This window comes from Podarcis filfolensis, assembly GCF_964270895.1.
Source record: "Podarcis filfolensis genome assembly, chromosome: 15".
NCBI lineage: Eukaryota > Metazoa > Chordata > Lepidosauria > Squamata > Lacertidae > Podarcis > Podarcis filfolensis.
This window is the reverse complement of record NC_139618.1, coordinates 43,074,079-43,094,972: the sequence shown is the minus strand read 5'-3', so window position 1 is coordinate 43,094,972 and position 20,894 is coordinate 43,074,079. Positions and strand designations below refer to the sequence as shown.

Genomic DNA, 20,894 nt, shown 5'->3' with positions numbered 1-20,894 from the left:
AGAGCTTGCAGTGATGTGACCTAGAGCAAGCTAGAGAGAGTGAGAGCGCGTGCAACGTTAGATTTCTGTTTGAATCCAAGGCTACAGCTATGGGAAAAACAAGACTCATTTGTGAACCCCTCAGTTGCAGGATCAGGTTGTATATCTACAAGTAAATCATATATCATAAAGATACCAGTGTCTTCACTGTGCCTCATTTCCTAAAGAAAACATGGTAAGTGCCTGGAACCACTGGAATCTTGCACCGCTAGAAGATTGGGGTGGCGTGCAACGCCAAATATTGCACTATTGCTAGCAAATATCTGTAAAAGTAGTAACTATTAAGTCTAAAATGTCATGTATGTTTCTGGCTGACATTGGATTTTTGACAACACATTCTGCTTACTACCTCGGTCTTGTATACTTTTAGTGCATTTCTAATACAAGTGCTGATGTCATAGCTGAAACTGAACTTTACAAATAAGCGTCCTGTTTTGTGTAAAATTTATTTCCCTAAAGATTGCAGATATGGCCTGGCTATGCAGCCAGTATCCGGAGAACAGATGGGGGACTATTCCTGTTGGCTGATGTTGTACACAAGGTTATTCGGAATGATTCTGTCCTGGATTTCATGTGAGTTAGAACTCTGAATGACATTTTGAATATTGGGAAGCATTGCATGAAATTGGGCTACTCAGTATCTCAAAGCCAAGCAGTCAAAATATTCCTGAAATAAGTCCATGAGAGAAACTCTCAATGTGTATACTTGCACTGGTTTGGTCCCAATGGAACTACGACAATGAGATAACCGGATTTCAGTCTCTGTTTCATGAATCTTCTTCTGGTCAGCCCAAAAAGGGACTCTAAATTATATATAACATGCTTATAAGAACCTCATTCAAAACAAACCTCATACAATGACAACAATTCTTAACATAATAAAAACTCAATGCATTACACTTGTATACATATGTAAGTGTTATGCATTGTAATCTGCCGACCAGTAGTGTAAGGTGAGATGTCGGATACAGCTGCCAGGAGCTGGATTCTAGACCTACTACGCTGCTTTTTCACCTACATGCATATATACATACATGAATAGGCTCTCCTCCAATCAAGAATTCCATTTCAGATGTCACACCTATCAGTCCTACTCTATCTGTGAGATAACATATGTGTGAGATTATGTATCTGCAACAAACCTCTTTGGAGAGGTTGATTATTACAAATGTGTAAGAACATCATAGTATGAATATGCTTTGCTACTATAAGGAACTGGTTTCAGTCACGTCTAAAATATATAAAGTTCTCATCTAATAATTATACTTGTCTATAGCAGTTTCAAGTTTTCAGAGAGTTTCACATGTGTTATCCAGTTGTAAACCTTACAATACTGTAAGGTAAATCATCGTTATGGTCTCATAATGCACTTGGGGGGATTTGGAGAGAATATAGTAGCTTGCTGAAGGCCACCTCACAGGTTTCTGATAGAAGTGAGATTCAAGCTCAGTACAGTAGGCTCACAACTTGTGCACATTTAACTTGTGCACATTCAGCTTTACATGTGTGGCACAAACAAATTTTTAATGGAAAGGGTGTGGGATTCCAGGGAAAATAACTTTGGCAGTCCCACTCCATTGAACCCAATGCATTTTGGCTATATGCAGTTTTGGCTTTAGGTGCAATCCCCGGAACATAACCTTTATGTAAGTTGCGGGCTTACCATACTTCCAACTGCAGTTCTTCACCAGCTCCAGATATGTCAGCTCAAACTGCATTCCTTTTCCCAAAGGCATGCAATTTACCTACAGAGTCGAGAGAACTTCCAAGATGAGTGTACAAAGCAGCTAATTGGCAACATTATAATTACCCGTTACAACAACAACACTTACCGTATTGATGACATTGACTGGAACAAGACACCAAAGGACAGTTTTACCATGTCTGATGGAAAGGAGATCACCTTCATAGACTATTACAGGTAAGAGGTGCTGCTTAAACACTTGAAGTGTTAGCAGGAAACGAAGTACTTAAGGTTAAAACATCTGTTATCTTCATTTTACATGATTCGTGTTCCTTTCCTCTGGCTTAATGACAATTATTTTTAGTTTGTTATTTTTGTAACTTGCATTTGGGTAGCTACAAATGAACCTATTGCTCTTTAATCTGCATAATATTCCTCTTCCAGTAAAAACTATGGAATAACCATCAGGGAAGTCGACCAGCCACTTCTGATTCACAGACCCAATGAAAGAAAGAATCCTTCAGGGAAGGTGAGTTGTTGACCTTGCACCAATGGCAGTTCAAGTGCCAATGTCATGGGACAACAAAGTTTTCTATCTGCAGTTCTCAGAAGTAGGTCATGTGATAACTAGCTTATTACAGGGAAGGACTTTCAGTAGTTTTAGAGGTGTTTAGACTCCGCTCAGGTTGTCAAAGGGAAGTAAACCCAACCCTTACTAACATATTACCTGGTTGTTACTATACCATTTCTGATAATGCTTGTCATTTGTAACCTAAATCAAATTCTCCCTTGAGCCATTAAATTTAACTGTTGCTTTGGGAGCTATCAAATTCTTTTAGAATTAAAATAGGGAAATAGTGATTTAGCTCTGTATGTATGTATGTATGTATGTATAAGACCATATGTATAAGACCATATGTATGCCATTCACCATAAAGCCCAGGGCAGTTACACCAGTTTAATCATACAATTAAAAAGAGGTAAAACTGATTATACATTTTTAAAAAGAAATCCATTTCAACAGAAAGCAACACAGTATGTTAAACCTATCCTGTAACCAGCAGCCTTCTCTTCACAACTTTACAATCTGACTGGGTTTTGGCCCTGCATGCTGTACTAATATTCATTGTCTCTAATTATCCTGCAGCTGCAAAAGGGTGAAATCCTCTTGCTGCCAGAGGTCACCTTCCTGACTGGAATTCCTGAGAAAATGAAGAAAGACTTCAGAGTCATGAAGGTGGTTTGAGATTATTTGCTGCAATTGAATAGAATTGAATTTTTTTTGCAAGTCTCCAATTTCTTACTTCAAAAAGCTTACCCAGAAACCAAGTTTTAGGGCATAATCTGATATTTTGTTCAGTGTCCCAAAGCATAGTGTTCAGAGCTCTTCTATTCTGCATTAGCAGAAGCCAGAGTTCTTTGTGCTTACTTTTTTCACTTGATGATGGATAGAGATTGGACTCTAGCAAGATGGCAGGAGGTTGGGCATTTGATGACCAGAATTTTTGGCTTGGCTAACAGAGCCAAAACAATTGTAGATCACTTTGCTAAGTTAACCAATTGGTGGTGGTTATTTTCTCTGCAGATACATTATTTGATTATTTTTATTTATTTAACAAAATTTATATACCACTTGATTGTAATAAAACCTCTAAGTCAGAGCTTTCCAAACTTTTTATGTTGGTGACACACTTTTTAGACACGCGTCATTTCACGACACAGTAATTCAGTCTTACTAGCAAGCCAGAGGTTTAACTAACCCCTTTCTAGCCCCGGGACGAACATGGGGAGCGTTCGCATGACACATCTACACACTGCAACTGACACACTAACGTGTTGCAACTAACAGTTTGGAAAGCTCTGCTCCTTTTATTTTATTTTTTATTTTGACAAAGTAATAATAATAAATAAAATGTAAATAAAAATGTGCACCCCACTGCTGAGACCATTCCATTGTAGCTATCCAGCCTCCCAAAATTTCAACACCTCTTGCGATGGTTTGACCCCTTTCCATTTTAACAGTACAAATTATACAAATACCTTCCATATTTCCTCAAAATAATTTCTCCTGCATATTCCCCATCTTACCTTAATAGCACATGTTAATTTATCATTAATGGCTACATCCCACACCTCTTTATACCATTCTTCCATTTTCTATTCTGCTTGCCCCTTCTATTTCCTAGCTATAATAAATCGTGCAGCTGTCAATAAATTTGTGAGCACGTCATTCATAGCCTGTGAACCTTCCACCCCATTGTAAATTTATAATAATACTACCTCTGGTCTTTTGGTCAGCTTTAAAAGCTCTGCTCTAAGTGGTTTGAAACTACCCATCTTGGTGTCACAATAGTTTATGACATGGTCAGCCATGGTATTCTTAAGGGGTGTCTCACTAAGATAAATTGCAGCTGAGTGCTGTACTTATATGGCTCTCACCAGTCATTCCTGAAAGGGAGGTATTTGGAGGTGGTGCTACTCATCCATGTTACTAGTGTACTTCCACAATAATATATGAAAACTTGACTTTTATCTGATCCTAGCGAGATGATGGAGCCCATGAATCTGATGGAATGGGATTAGGTGGGGTGAATAAACTTAATTTACAAGATAGAATTATTGATTGAATGTGGGAGCAAGTTTACAAGGGAAGTAGATGTATATGGGCTGCTACAGTTGGGGTTGCACCTTTAAACATCAGTTTGTCAGCTTGAGTGCAGTTCTGAATAAAGCACTGCTTTTGGGTGTCTTCTTGGCAGCAGTGGCCAAGAGTGCATTTTACCACTTGTTCTTTTGGCTCAGCTATGCCCTTTTTGTGGAGAAAGCAGACATGGTCATGTTAGTGGCCTGGAGGCTGCATGCAGACCTCATTTTACATGCCCCGCCCCCAAAGGTGCCTCTTTCATTTCATCACAGTTCATTTCTTTGTTCCTTCTTTACAATCTGTTTTTTCTTTATTTTTTTAGTGTCTCCCCATCTTTCTATGTAGCCTCAGAAAGCTATATTTGAAAGGGTAGCATTAAAAAAAGGGGGGGTGTATGGATTGATTGCTTTTTCCTGTTTGTATGGTTTGGGGAGGAAGAGAATTTCCCCCTGCAATCTGTCTGAGAACAAGTTTAATAGGCTTTACGTATGTGGTGCACACTAAAGTCAGAAAGGAATTACATTCATCTGCTCTCTAGAACAGAGCAATATTAGTTTTTGTACTAAAAAAATAATAATTCTCTGTACACTTACTTGAGAGTAACCCCACCAGACTTGACAGAACTTACATCTTTATAGACCTGCATAGGATTGGGAATTCTAATCTAATAAAATTATGGTGAAAATTGAAGCAAGGCAGTTTGTGTTCCTGATTTAGTTAACCCACAGCAGTTTTTTCCTGTGGCTTGGCCCCTCATTGGCTCCAGCTCTGCCCACTACCAGCTTGTCTGCCAACAGATTATTGCCCACGAGAATACGACTCTCAACAGAAAACAAGTTGCCCACTTTTTCTTTTAACTGATAAAAGTTGCTGGTTTGCTGGATAGTGTAATAGCTTCTCTTGACATTCCTTCACAAGCTTCTTCGTCCTCCTGCTACAGGATAGTGTCCCAGTCTGTCCTATGTTCTGTTCCTGGCACTCATCTGCTATAAATCTTCATCTTCATGAATAAGATAATTTTGTAGTTAAGGGCATGCGAAAAAAGACTGTGTATGATTTACTTGTCCTACAAGGTATCCCCCCCCCCCCCCCGCGCATTATTTGAACCTTCTTGTTGAATCAGAACTTTCAGTGCAGGTGGGTTGTGACTTCTAATCTGAATATAGCTTCATTAAATGGTTCAAAATTACTTACATGAGGTAGGTCTTGTACTGATGGGGAAAAAAAGTAACGCAAAAGCTCAGAAGGCGAAGAACCACCGTCTTCCAAGCAGTTGATTTGCCTAAATCTCTTTAAAATACATGGTGAAGCACATGCAGATACAAATTTCATTTCCCCCCTCCCCACCTACCACTTTGGTCCCTCTTATTAGGACCTTAGCCAGCAGATCAACCTGAGCCCTAAGCAGCACTACCTGAGTTTGAGACAGCTTCTGAGCAGAATTGAGAAGAATGAGACTGCCCACAATGAATTGTCAAGATGGGGACTTCATTTGGACAATGATGTGCATAAGGTAATTGAATCAAGGAGGAGCCTCTGTCTTTACGTTAGTCTTGTCTGATGACATCATTCTGAATTCTGATTCAAACATGACCTCCATAGCAACTGATCTGCTTTTAGAAGAAATATAATTATGTGTTAAATATATTTAACAATTGGATACCCTTTTCAGGTTATCAGTAACTTCAGCCTTGATATGGTTTAGAAAAGTGTAGAACATTTTTTCTACAGGTTCCAATAAACAATAAGTTTGACATTTATTTACTATTTATTTCATAAAATTTATACACTGCTTGAGTGTAAAAAACAGCAACCTAAAAATAGTTTGCAAAATGATAAAACAAATAAAATCAAGACAAATTTACAGCCATATTTTAAAAACATATAGTAGTTAAAATACCAATGGATTAAAATTACCTGAACTTTCTAAGCATCTGGGTAGGCTTGTCTAAATTCAAATGTTTTTAGCAAATGCTGAGAAGAGTACAGTGAAGGCCCCTGCTTGATCTCAATAGGCAGGGAGTTCCAAAGTGGAGGTGCTGCCACACTAAATGACCGACTTCTGACAAAGGTGAAATGGATATTACATGGTACTTGTAGTAGTGCCTGTTCTCCCAGTCAAAGCAATTGAGTGGGCACGTGTGGGGTAAGGGGATCTTGTAGGTAAACTGGTCCTAAGCTGTTAAGGGCTTCATATACTAATAGTAGCACCTTGAACTTGGTCCTGTAGCAAATGGGCAACCAGTGCCGATCTCTGAACACAGGCGTTAGATGCTGACAAGGCCTCCCTCCTGTCAGCATTTGTGCTGCAGCATTCTGCACCAACTGCAGCTTCCAGATCAAGCACAAGGGAAGCCCCACATAGAGTGCATTGCAGTAATCCAGTCTTGCAGTAACCAACACAGGAACTTCCTTGGCAGAGCTTTCCCAGTCCAGGAATGGCCATAGCTGTCAAACCAGTTGGTAAAAGGCTATCTGAGCTTCCAGTGACAGAGCTGGATCCCCAAACTTCACCCCCAAACTGTGAATCTGCTCCTTCAGGGGGAGTGCTGTCTCATCCAGGGTAGGCAGCTGACCAGTTACTCAGACATAGGAGCTACTCACCCCACGGTGCTTCCGTCTTGCCAGGATTCAAGCTTGGCTTGCTTTTCCTCATCCATTTCACCACTGCATCCATGCAGTGGCTCGGGGAATTGCACTGCCTCTCCTGATTCACATGTTATGGAGAAATGGAGCTGAATATCATCAGCATACTGGTGGCACCTCACCTCCAAACGCCTAATGATCCCTCCCAATGGCTTCATGTAGATATTAAATAGCACTGGGCATAAGCGAGTCCCCCGCAGCACCCATAATGTAGCCATTCTCCCAATGCTACTCCCTGGACTCGCTTTTGAAGGTAGGATTGGAACCACTGTAAAACAGTGCCCCGAATCTTCATTCCCCAGAGCCAGTCCAGGACAATTATCATGGCTGATGGTATCAAAAGCTGACGAGTTCAAAAGCAGGAGTAAAGTTGCACTCCCCCTGTCCCGCTCTCTGCAAAGGTCATCCATCAGAGCAACCACGGCTGACTCAGTTCCATGGCCAGGCTTGAACTCTGAATGGTTTTAAATAATCTCTGTTCTCCAAGAATGCCTGCAGCTGCCCCGCCATGACCTTCCCCAGAAAGCCTCTCAGTACAGTAGGAACCACTACCTCACCCAGCGAAGTGTTAAGCAACCTCTGGACCCAGTAGGGGTCAAGGGAGCACATGGTCAGATGGGAGCAATTGTGTCAATCACCTGCTTCATCTTGCCATTGCATAGGGAGACCAAGGCTTCAACAGGATCACCAGTTTTCTCCACTGGGAAATCCCCTGGAGCATTCAGGGACACATAAAGTTCCTTAAGTTCGACAGTGGAATTTGCTGCCAAGGAGTGTGGTGGAGTCTCCTCCTTTGGAGGTCTTTAAGCAGAGGCTTGACAACCATATGTCAGGAGTGCTCTGATGGTGTTTCCTGCTTGGCAGGGGGTTGGACTCGATGGCCCTTGTGGTCTCTTCCAACTCTATGATTCTATGATTCTAAGTCTTTGAGGGCAGGCCATCCAAATGGGTCCACACCTCTTAAACAGGGGATTTGCCACTATCAGTCAGGCTTAACCAGATAATGGTCTGACCATGATCTTCAGTCTGTCCCTTATGTTACTTGCCCATGAAACATTTTCTCTTTATGCATATTGCTGCAGATGGTGTATTCATACTTCTAGAGAAAGTTATCCTAGTTACAGATAAATTCTTCAGGTAGCAAAACTCTGTTGGTTGCAATCTTTAAAACACAATAAAAAGAAAACATTTAAGTTGTAGCATAGTTCTTAATTATCAGCTGGATAGCTTGGTTGGTTAGAGCTTGGTGCTGATAACACCAAGGTTGCAGGTTCGATCCCCGTAAGGGACAGCTGCCTATTCCTGCATTGTAGGAGGTTGGATTAGAGGATCCTCAGGGTCCCTTTCTATTCTATGATAAAGAAGAACAGGCCAGTTAACACACAAATATTTTAATGATAATTAGAGTTCAAATAATAGTTACAGCATAAAATATTCTGCAAAAAAGTTTACAAATGCTGCGTTGTTCACTATGGAGTTAACCCTATGCTTCTGGAAGCCGTCAAGAGTGGTGGTAATTAGAAGGCCCCTAGTTTCAGTAGTCATTTTGCTCACAGGCCGCCAATCCTGGTGGAATGCATCGTAGGCAGCTCATAAAAATCTCTGGCTAGCGATCTGTCTCTGCAGTTGCATCACCACCATGACACAATTTAGGGGAGAAGCTACCCTGGGCGTCATTTTCCACCTAGACAAATGGCTGACCATTAGCTGAAGCAAAATAAAAAAAATCCTTCCAGTAGCACCTTAGAGACCAACTAAGTTTGTTATTGGTATGAGCTTTCGTGTGCATGCATACTTCTTCAGTGTGTGCGTACACACTTAAACTTAGCTGTTTAAGTGTATGGGGAATCTAATATTTTGGGGTTGTTGTTCATTGTTGAAGAGATTCAAGCTTTTGTGTGACTAACCTAAGCAGAAATATGCTATCCTTCAACCTATTTGTTTCCCTGGTCCTGCTTCCCTCTTATGGAATCTACTGTACTAGACAAAAGGACGTATTCTCCCCATGGAAAGAATCAACCTGAAGAATACCTCCTTCAATACATCAGAAGACCTAAACTGGTCCAAAGAAGTAGTCAGAGAGGCCTGCATCTCTGCAGTAAGTTTGATCTTAGACACTGATAAAATTCCACACTGATATAGTAGATCCCACATTCTTCTCTGTTTCCCAGATTGCCTTCTAGAATATTTGAAAGAACACCTTCCTCTGGACCAGAGATGATTTTGGGTTAATGAACTAGAACAGAGTTTTTCAACCTTTTTCAGTCCACAGCTCCCTTGACCAACTACATTCTTTCTGCAGCTCCCCTAAGGAGAAATGTGCTCTGAGCCTCAGAAGCCCACACCTTGCCTACAGAGCTGGCAGCCCCTCACCCCTTTTGGAACACCCTCCCTTGTGTAGTGTTCTCTCAGCCTCCTCTTCCCTCCCCCCTCTCCTTGGGAGTCCTCTGGGCAGCTGCTGCAGCTGCCCCTGGTCTGTGAGGCCCCTCCCCCCACCCCAAATAGAGGTGCCACCTCATACTGCCCCACAAGGGCCTGGGAAGAAGATGCCCCAGCAGTAGTGGCCTTATGGAGACTGCCAAAGGTGAATGTGAGGCCTTGGAAGTACTCACTTTGGTAGGAAGCAGTGGCAGCAGCAGGTACCTCTGGGCTTGCATGGCGGAAAGGCTTCCTGTCAGTGCTGGATACTCAGCTCCCAGGAAGGCATTGCACGCAGCAAGCACAAGAAAGGCTAGCACAGTGCCTGCCTGCCCAGCCTCCCACTTGTCCGTCCGTTCCCAACAGCAAGAGTTGGTGGACTAGCTGGCTGGGCTCCCTCATCCACTTGCTTCTTTACATCAAGACCACCTCAGCTCCTGGCAACCAGTACCCCTGGCCAGCCCCAGAGGCACCATTAGCCTGAGGAGCTTGTAGCCAGGGCCACTGCAACAAACAGCTGTACAAGCCTTTGGAATGCCTGAAAATGCCCTCTTCAACTGACATTCAGAGGAGAGACTAGCTCATGTTCACCCCAAGGAGCTGTGAATCCACATACAGTGGGTTCTGGTTGCGAACGGGATCCGTTCCAGAAGCCCGTTCGCAACATGAAAAGAGCGCAACCTGAAGCGCCATATCTGTGCAGGTGCTTGGTGCAATTTGGTGCTTGTGTGCATGCACGAAGCGAGATTTAGTGCTTCTGTGTGAGCGGTGAAACCCGGAAGTAACCCTTTCCAGTACTTCCAGGTCGCCACGGGACGTAACATGAAAGAATGTAACATGAAGCAAACGTAGCATGAGGTATGACTGCACTAGTGAGACGGTTAACACAGCTATCTTTATTTTTACATGACAGATCTGAAATGGTTGGCATCCTTCTGTCTCAGGAGATAATGGAGGAGTGCGTTTTTGGTGATGAAGTCAAACTGTTGGAAGGTTACAGCGCCTACTGTGGCTGTAGAAACCGATATGGGATAGACGTGTTTTGTTGCATCTGGGGCCGATGAAGGCATCCGGTTATGCGGTTGCAGATGCACCATGGCGTTTTTTCTTCTCCGCATTCCTCCCTGCAGTCATTCCCATTGCTTCTGCCACTGGAAGAATGTCCCCCTCAATGGTGAGAGGGAGGCGTTGTGGCACATGGCATTATTGCTTGGCTTTCCTGACCCCTGCTGGAGAAGCCAAGCAGCAACGCTTTGTGGAATGCCTGACTCCCACCGAGTTTGGGGAGAGCCAGTGTTTTCCAGTGGTGGAAGTGTGTGGAGAGGGGCATGGTATGACAGTGGAAATGGTGGGGATGTAGGAGGGGGGCAGGAGGCAACAATTGCCATTTTGCCTTGGGTGGCAAAATGGGGTGAGCCACCCCTGATCTCCAAGCAGAAATCTACCAATTTTTCCACCTGTCTTTCTACTTATAGAGCAGGAAATATGGGTGGACTTCCTTGGCAGGCAATGGAGAAGAAGATTCCTACCTACCATTGTTTGGGGTCTGTTTAGTGATAGAAGTGAATAGTTGAACCTAGTAGTGATAAGATCATAAGAGGTTTTGTGAGTAGTCTGTATCAATCCTTTTGAGTTGGAAGAGGCTGCACTACGTATGCTGACTTCAGTTCTCTTCTTAGATTCCAGTTCATTACTGGGCACTGTTTTATCCGAAGCGGACAATAGAGCAAGCACGTGAACTGGTCAGCATGATGCAGAAGATCTCTGGCTCACTTGGTATCCAGATAACTCCCCCTGCTTGGAATGAATTGAAGGATGACCGAATAGAGACTTACGCCAGAGCTCTCAAATCACTACTAAGTAGTGAGGTATTTTCATAACGGAGTTTTGAGTATTGAAACTTTCTAGTTGGTATTGCTGAAATAGCAACAAAGGGCATTTTATTGTAGATATAGTAGTGGACATCTAATGAGTAGAAGTATTAATGGTTGTAGGTGCAGTTCTGTGCATCTCGTGTCTTCTACATTCCACTGAAGCCTTATGGGAAACAATAATTGGCTAAAACTGCCAGCTTAAATATAATGAAGTTTGCTGGGTTGCTCTGTAATATACAACAAATGTCTCCATAATATCCTGTCACCCGAAGTATAAATTGACTTGGCATTTATCCAATTAACTTCTGTATAATAAGCTTCTTTAGCATTCCAGGTTTTCTAGTAGCCTGAATATGATGGGAAACGGTGTGGTTTCATGGTCTAGTCAACATTCTACAGGAGACAGATGTTATTGGGGGTTGTTGAGGTGTTTTGTTTTTATTTTGATTATGTATTTTGTGGTTTTGTATTCTGATTTTATCCTGTGAACCTGAAAACTGCAGGTATAGGGTGGTATACAAACCTGCAGGTATAGGGTGGTATACAAATTTAATTATTATTAATAACAAGGGCAGAATTATATATTATGAACACAACAGTCTGCTGATGAAATCTTCATGTCAAGTTCTCTGCCTTCTTGTTGGAGTGAGGCAAAACACTCCAGTGCCCAATGTTATGAGGTTTCCTGCCTGTCACCAGCAGCAGTAGCAGCCTGTGATGAGGCAAGCTGAAAGTGATCATAATATTGGGAAGAACTCTGCATGGAGAGGCTGTTTTTCTAGTAGTACCATGTTGGGTGTATTTATCTTAATCCAAAATTGCCAGGTAAAATTGATACTGAGCCCCAACATGGGGGAAGCAAACTCTTATCAGTTTTTTTTGTGGGATTGGGCAACCACTTTCATCTCTTCGGAAAGAGGGGATAATTCATTGCTTTGCTTTAAATTGGCTTTTATAACTTCATTGCACAATCACATCTGGCTACATGGCATAGTAATGTCTTCACACTGATTTGGCTGGAAAGAAACAGTCCTGGTTGAGTAAAAGTGAAGCAGCTGATGAGAGGGTTAATGCATAGTTAAGCATTGTAGGTTTGGGAAAAATATTTAGAGCACCCTGAAAATCCATTTTTTAACTCAATTGTGAACATGTTGTCAAAATCCTAGGTTAGACTATTATGGGTATTTTATTTGCCCATAGGGACGCGGGTGGCAGTGGGTTAAGCCACAGAGCCTAGGACTTGCTGATCAGAAGGTCGGCGGTTCCAATCCCCGCGACGGGGTGAGCTCCCGTTACTCGGTCCCTGCTTCTGCCAGCCTAGCAGTTCGAAAGCACGTCAAAGTGCAAGTAGATAGGTACTGCTCTGGCGGGAAGGTAAAGGGTGTTTCTGTGCGCTGCTCTGGTTCGCCAGAATGCAGGCCACATGACCCACATGACCCAGAAGCTGTACGCTGGCTCCCTCGGCCAGTAAAGCGAGATGAGCACCGCAACCCCAGAGTTGTCCACAACTGGTCAGGGGTCCCTTTACCTTTACCTTTATTTGCCATAAAGTCATAGCCAGATTGAAAACTGTGAATGCTCATGTTCTTTGATGAAATTTTGTGCTGCATAAATACCATTAAACGTTGGTCAATATAGCAGTCAGCCTGCTGTTTCACAGCTTGTACATTTAGAACATGATTATGCAACTAGAGTATTTCCTGTAAACAATTTTAGCTCTTTCATTATTTATTTTATTTACTGCTTTTATATCCCACTTTTTTTCTCCAAGAAGCCCAATGTGGTGTGCACGGTTCTACCTCTCCTCATTTAATCCCTACAACAACTCTGTGAGAAAATTAGGCTGAGAGGCAGGGACTGGCCCAAGGTCACCCAGTGAACTTCATGGCCAAGTGGGGCTTTGAACCCTGAGCGCCCAGGCCCTAGTCCAACATACTAACCACTACACCATACTAGCTTTGATACAGTTCCCCATCATTATAGCATTTAATGTTATAGTTTTTGATGTGGTAATGTTATTCTTTTGTAAGTCTAACCAGTAGTCCCTCCCCCTCCCATTTTTTAAAGGAAACTCTACAGTTGGTAGTTTGCATTATCACTGGGACTAAAGATGACTTGTATGGGGCCATTAAAAAATTGTGCTGTATACAATCTCCGATACCTTCTCAGGTAAGTCAAATAGTTGACTGCATAATTCTTATGCTGATAATGCTTTGGGCACCCATGCCTACCTGAAGGCTTGCATGAACATCAGATGTGCATCCAGAATCCACCCAACTCCTGGGTCTGCATATGCCTGGAAGGAGGGCAACTGTAGGGCCCCTTATGGACTTTGTTTGCACAATCTATGAAAGATTCTTGTATTCCCATATAGTACTTTTCTTTAGGAATATTCCTATCTTTCTTTCTTCATGCTGTACTGCTTTTTCATAAACGGGAAACTTTTTGGATTGGATACAAAGCGTTGCCCATTGAGACTGCTAAGCAACAACATTCACATAAAATAGGATGCTTCTGTGTAGTTTTCCATCAAGTTTTATTCAATATTTTCCCCACTTAACCTGCAACAACTCTAAAAGGAGCAGAGGAAAGAAGAAATATAAATGTTTTGGTTTAGAGTATGTTAAGGACTGCCTTCCTCCATATGTTTAGGGAGGTTTTTAATGTTTGATCTTTTATCATGTTTTTAGTGTTCTGTTGGGAGCCGCCCAGAGTAGCTGGGGAGGCCCGGCCAGATGGTTGGGGTATAAGTGATAAATTATTATTATTATATTATTATTATTATGTTTATCCCCACATGCTCTGTGCAGCATCTGAGGGCTTGTTCCAGATTGCCACAGCTGTGCAAGGTGTCACAGACACTGATGAGGAGCAAGACCTTCATGTTGGTTCCCATCTTGTGAAATGCTCTTCCATACAAAAACCACCAAGATCAGACATTGTATATCTTCAGACTGGTGTATATTGTTGAAAACCGGTTTGAAATCACATTGTGATAACCGGTTCAAAATATCTGCCCTGATGATAAACTGCATGAAGCCAACTTTGCTGACTCAGCTCTCCCCTGTCTCCTGCAGGGGACAGCAAACCACAGAGCAGGCACAGACCATATGCCGCGGCCATAAGCTTCTTTTCCAGGCAGGCTGAAAGGTGCTGGGAGCCGTGTTTAAAAAATAAATAAATAAACCTTGCCACCTTTAAGCCTCTTCTTTCCTCCCTTCCTATTTCCCTTCTCCCCTTCTATCTCTCACACACCCAAGCACAGAAGGAGGGTTAGAGATCATACTAAGAATAATCTGAAGGTAAGTAAGATGATAGAGAGGAGCTTATTGTAGGTGGTCGTTCCTTGGATAGCTCAGATGGTGGAACATGAGACTCTTAAGGACTAAGAGCTCAAGAGTCTTTAGGCAAAAGATTCCTGCACTGCTGGGAGTTGGACTAGATGACTCTTATGGGCCTTTCCAACTCTACACAATAGGCTGGTTAGCGTTCAAATGGAAGGTGGATGAAGGGTGATTGGTTAATGTTTTGCTTGGTGTTAATGGTGCTCAATATGTTCTTCTTCCATCAGGTTATTAATGTTCGAACAATTACAACCAATCCTAGCAAATTTAGGAGCATAGCACAGAAAATTCTGCTGCAGATAAATTGTAAGCTAGGTGGCGAACTCTGGGGTGTGGACATCCCTCTGGTAAGTTATATAAAAACTTACTTTTACTTGGGGAAAACTTAATTGGTAAGCATACCATAGTGAGATTGCAGATCATGCAACAAGGTTGCAACTTTGTCTCTTTTAATTCCAGTGCTTTCTCCAGTGTAGTGTTGTTGTTTTTTTAAAAAAATCTGTCTGTATTGATTGCAGTTTTGAATTATGGACACACTAACTACTGCACTGCAACGGGATTTTTTTTATAAAAAAATATTTTTTTGCTTTCCAGAAAAAGTTGATGGCAATTGGCATGGATGTGTATCATGACCCCAGTAAGGGAAAGCGTTCTGTGGTTGGCTTTGTGGCAAGCATCAATCAGTAAGTATAGTTTGTTTGGAAAGACCTTTAACTTTTTGGTGTCTGGGAATGAAAGTCTGTTCCAGAACTGTGCTCACTGTTGTGTCCCGAGCAGCCATTGTTAACAGCTGTGGATGAAGATTTGAGTTCCATGTATCCTTTGACCAGTGTTTCAGAAAAGTTTAGATATAGCACAACTACTTTCTTAGAAATCAGGAAATAGCTCCACTCATTTCCAAGCCAGGATGAATTCATACCTCTTATGCAGGACTTTTTTTTCAGCCAGCACTCAGGTGGGCGTCATTGCCATTCTAAGAGAATGAGGGAGGTGTTCATGGTGAGTTACTGCCTCTTTTTCTAGAAAAATAGCACTGCTCTTAAGGCTCCAGTCTCCCTCTTCATGTCTCCACTCCCCTTGCCTGTATTACACTAGAGAATAATAAGTGCCATGGCAGTGGTAGCAGGCTGGAAAGGAAAAGAAATTTCATTCTCCACTCCCTCCCTGTTTTGGATGCAGTGTGGCAAGCATAGTACCCTCTGGTAAATGTAGGTTTGCCATATTTCAAAAAGTGGAAATCTGGACAGTTTTTGAACTGTTTTTAAGGAAAATTGTCAAAAACGACACTGCAGACACGGGTTGCCATATGTCCAGATTTTCTGGGATGCTTCATCGATTTCCGCCCAGACACAGCTTCTGACCGTCGATTGCCAACTATTTCCAGGAAATTTTGGACGTATGGCAATTTATGTCATTTCTGGTAGGTGAGAAGGGAACCACCCTTCCTTCTCTCTGGCACTCCAGCCCAAAAAGTAGGTGGGAGTTAAAAGGAGGTTGGGGCCGGGTAGAGGGGGATCTGGGGGTGCAGAATTGAAGCTAGATAAGAGTCTGGAGGTTGTCATGGTCACCTTGCATTTAAGGCAAGCTCTATGAATGCTTGGGACTTTCAGGACATGGCACTAAATTCATTTTTGAATCTGATACCTGGGATTCTTTTTTTTCTTCCCTTTTTTTTGCAAGCCCAATATACTGTATTTTTCGCTCTATAAGACGCACTTTCCCCCTCCTAAAAAGCAAGGGGAAATGTGTGTGTGCCTTATGGAGCAAATGCAGGCTGCGCAGCTTTCGCTGAAGCCAGGAGAGCAAGAGGGATTGGTACACACCAATCCCTCTTGCTCTCCTGGCTTCAGGGATAGCCGCCCGAAGCCTCCCGAGCGCAGCGGGAGCGCTTCCACTACGCTCCGGAGGCTTTGCGTTGCTTTCGCTGGAGAGGCGCTGCGCAGCTTTCCCTCTCAGCGCAGTGCCCCGTTTCTCCTCCCGCTTTGATGGAGAGGCGCTGAGCAGAGAGGGAGAGAATATTTTTTTTTCTTGTTCTCTTCTAAAACTAGGTGCGTCTTATGGCCGGGTGCGTCTTATGGAGTGAAAAATATGGTAGATTGATACTGGAGTGTGGAAGGGATTTGTTTAGTTCTTCATTCTCAAAATTGTCTTCCGGCTCTGTGATGCAGTTTTCAACAGGAAAAGGGCTAATCTCTCGTCTCCCTCATCCCATGCTGCAGTCTGGATCCAGGTTGCATGTCTCCCCTCCTGTAGCTGCTGCTTTTTTCTTTTCTTTTTAAAAGGAACAGCTTTTATGCCTCTGAATACCAATTGCTGGGAATTGCAGATAGGGACTGTTCTGTTGTGCTTAGGTTCTGCTTGCGGGCTTCCCATAGGCCTCTGGTTGGCCACCATGAGAAGAGAGTTCTGGATTAAACGGACCTTTGACCTGATCTAGTAGGCTCTTATGCTTTCATGGGATTCAGAGATTCAGCTTCACAGGTTGCTTGTATTTTAATAATCTCTGTGATAGGGTTTCCAGATGTCCTCTATTTCCCGGACATGCACTCTTTTCTCTGATTAAAATTTCCATCTGGGCAGATTTTTTAAATTGGGCAAAATGTCGGGGGGGGTTGCTTGTTGTTGTTTGTTTGTTTACAGTAACCCCAGAAAAAAATCCTAGTGCATTAGACTCAGATCTAAGCTAGTCTTCAACAGAGAATCACAGAACAGAGCAGCATCTTAAACTAGCTACATACTGTATAAATCCATTCTCTTGTGGCTGACTCACTGGCTCAGCTACGGGATCTTAGAGAAGGAGTCTGAGAAGGCAAGAGTTAACATCTCCCTGCCCTTCACGAGAGTCCATATGTACATGTTCAACAGTTTAATAAATTGAGATGTGCACACTGATGTTCCCAAAGATGGGAACATGAGTCCCAATACTTTCATGTGGCAAGTAAGAGAGCAAAATGTCGTATGATTATTTGGTTGTGGAAAGTTAAGAACATTGCTACTAGCAATATATCATAGCTTCTATAGCCTACATATAGTAGGGTTATTTAAAATGAAAGTCGTCATAGCGATCCGTCGTTAAAAGTAGAAGTCCAAAAAGGTGTCCTCTTTTTGGCTCTTCAAAATATGGTAAACCTACCTATCACTGCTTTTTAACTGCATGCCTGACATCTGACAGTGGCTTGTTCCAATTGCATTGATCGCTGATTTGTTTCTAATTCATTGTGCTTATGAGCAGTGTGAACATGTTTATTCGGGAAAGCTTTGGGTGTGAATTTGCATTTGACTGCTGATAGTAGTTGCAGGTGGCGCTGTGGGTTAAACCACAGAGCCTAGGACTTGCTGATCAGAAGGTCGGCGGTTCGAATCCCCGCGATGGGATGAGCTCCCGTTGCTCGGTCCCTGCTCCTGCCCACCTAGCAGTTCAAAAGCACGTCAAAGTGCAAGTAGATAAAAAGGTGCCGCTCCGGCGGGAAGGTAAACGGTGTTTCCGTGCGCTGCTCTGGTTCGCCAGAAGCGGCTTAATCATGCTGGCCACATGACCTGGAAGCTGTACACTGGCTCCCTCGGCCAGTAAAGCAAGATGAGCGCCGCAGCCCCAGTCGTCAGCGACTGGACCTAATGGTCAGGGGTCCCTTTACCTTTACTAGTTGCAGTTAGTAATTTGTCAGTATTGCTTTAGATGACTGTGTGTTGTTCATTTTTCATTATGTTTAAACTTCTGAGGCGAGGTGTCTCTTTGTGATGCATTTCCTTTGGGGCAGGTATTACAAGATAATAAAGATAATAAATGACAATCATTGCCTGCCTATATCTGAGTACAGGAGGGCAGCTTGGGCAATGAGTGTACAACTGATGGCTGATACAGTAACTCAGGGCATTTGAATACTTTAATTACTTTTTCTTGGTGTAATAGGATTCATGCTTTGTAACCCTGTCTTGTTTAACCATTAGTCAGTCAGTCAGCCAGCCAGTTTTATATAGCCAAAGGCTGCCACAGGATCATTCAACAATTAAAAGAAAATATGCTGAATTAATACAAAAAAACTTAAAATATTTATATTATCCAGACATTACCTACTCTAAACAGAGCTATAAAAGTACCTTAATATACAGGTTAAGACATTAAACAATAACATTTATATGCTAAAATCACCACATGGCCACTAATATATTAAAAAATAATGTTAATTAATACAATGTGCAATTATATTCGGAGTTTGGTGATAAAGATAGAATATAGCTTGATGTAGATAGGGTCAAATAAGTTCATCTCCTTTACAGTTGGTGGCTATCTTGGCTATATAATTTGCTCTAGTTTTCCTAGCGGCAGTTGCAAAGAGTGCTACACACCAGGTCACATACTTATCTATGTGAGGAGATATAAAATCATGTCAGAGGTGTTCTGGCCAGGGGACCTTGTCATTATAGGTGCTAAAAATTGTTCTCTTGCTTCATTATATAAGGGGCAGCGTGATATATAATGCATAAAGACCTCTAATTCAGGGCATCCCCTAATGCAAACACGGTCGTTTGTTGGTATGCCTCTGTGTCTCCCATCTCTATAAGCAGAGTTTATTGTATTTAATCGTAACTCTGTAAAAGCTTTCCCAAGTTGTACAAAAGTCAGTTCATTGAAATAAGGTGTATGTTCGTGGACCTCTCTAAGTTTAAAATATAATGGGGTGCATGTGGATGTGTACATAGAGTTTAGGTCATTTTTAGTTGCCACTGCCCTTATGGGTCATTTGAAAATATTTTTCTGGAAATATAAGGAAAGTTACTTGATCTCAGTCATTGAGAGGTCATATTTGCCCATCAGTTGGGCAGCATGATGTGCCCAGTTTTTAAGGGGTAATCCATTCGAGAGCTCAATCAGGCATTTTTTTGGTAGCTTAGTGTTGTCCATCTGTTGAATTCTAGACCAGTAGCAGAGGATTCTTTTATCTATTTGGCTCTCTGTGCTCAACATACAAGTCGCCAACCTAACCATGGCAGATTGCATGTCTTTGGGTAAACCTAAAAGGATTCTTAAAAAATAATTCTGTGGGGATTCCAAACCAGAGACATTTGAGGTACCCCAAACCTCTGCACCATATAAAAGCTGGGCCATTGATTTTGCTTTATAGATAGAGCTGGGTTAACCAGATTTCCACCTTTACAAGCAGCGAATTTCAAAATAGCTTTTGCTGATTTAAAGGCTTGCAATTTAATATTGGATAGCTGTATATTTAATATTGGATAGCTGTATATTCCAAGATAGTTCATAGCATAGACATAACCATTATATCTATGCTACAAATAGTACCCGTCACTGCCTTCCTCGCATTCACATACCTATGGTTTATTTATCTTGGTTTTGTTTGACAGTGATCTGTAGTTGTACATGGACTACATATCTGGTCATCAGATCCCATTTGGTAACATTTATTTTGCAGAATTTTGTATGACCTTTTTAAATTATTTTTAAAGTACAACCTCTTATAGTCTACTCATGGGAATTGATTCATAAAGGTCTAACAGGAATTGGGAAAACAAATCAGTCTTCTCTTTTACACGTCATTTTAAATTCTAAGTTTGGATTTTTGCAATGAGCTTTCTGGGGCTGCCCTTCAGGATGATCTAGAGGTTGTAGCTAGTGAAAAATGTGGTAGCTTTTACTGTTCACTGGGCATAATATCAGCATTATATTTGTTATGTATTGCCAGCAGGGAGATACTGTAGATAGTTTTCATTCAGGTCCACATCAGTTATTTTAGGCGGGAAACCCTGGGTTGTTGTTGCTACAATGTTGACAGCCGGCTGCCTATAAAAGCAGGCCGGCTGAGCTGTTTGCTGTTCAGTTCTGTCCAGCTTACAAGTAAGGAGCTGCTCTGGAGAAATCGCTGTGTCATCTGCTATGTTCGCCCACAACTTAACACTGGCGACGGGGATGGGATAAATGGACATCAGAGCACAGCCAGATGCAGCCACCTCTGAGCAGAGCTGAATCACTGAGCTGAATCACTGAGCGAAATCACTGAACAGAACCAATTCAGAGCTGACCGTTCTGGCTAGAGCACAGTGTTCCATCCATTGCCCTTCACGCTGGCATCGGAATCATGGCTTCACTTGTGCCTCTACCACCGTTTGCCCCAGACTCTGAATCATGGGACTCCTACCTTGCTCGGTTCGACTGCTACCTCTAAGCCAACGAGCTGACGCAAGTATTACAGGAGCGTAAGCGGGGCCTGTTCCTCAGCCTCTGTGGG

The 20,894-nt window shown here is 42.4% G+C and overlaps 1 protein-coding gene across 1 annotated transcript in view; it reads left to right on the top strand.

Annotated features, from left to right (window-relative positions):
• The window catches only part of PIWIL2 (piwi like RNA-mediated gene silencing 2), a 64,663-nt gene that overhangs the window by 30,708 nt on the left and 13,061 nt on the right, over window positions 1-20,894 (top strand). The window contains exons 10-19 of the mRNA XM_083588416.1: window positions 499-612; window positions 1,772-1,960; window positions 2,168-2,252; window positions 2,871-2,960; window positions 5,740-5,880; window positions 8,998-9,111; window positions 11,111-11,299; window positions 13,373-13,474; window positions 14,877-14,996; window positions 15,244-15,332. Of these exons, the coding sequence (XP_083444542.1) occupies window positions 499-612; window positions 1,772-1,960; window positions 2,168-2,252; window positions 2,871-2,960; window positions 5,740-5,880; window positions 8,998-9,111; window positions 11,111-11,299; window positions 13,373-13,474; window positions 14,877-14,996; window positions 15,244-15,332 (1,233 nt within the window). The remainder of the gene's footprint in view (window positions 1-498; window positions 613-1,771; window positions 1,961-2,167; window positions 2,253-2,870; window positions 2,961-5,739; window positions 5,881-8,997; window positions 9,112-11,110; window positions 11,300-13,372; window positions 13,475-14,876; window positions 14,997-15,243; window positions 15,333-20,894) is intronic.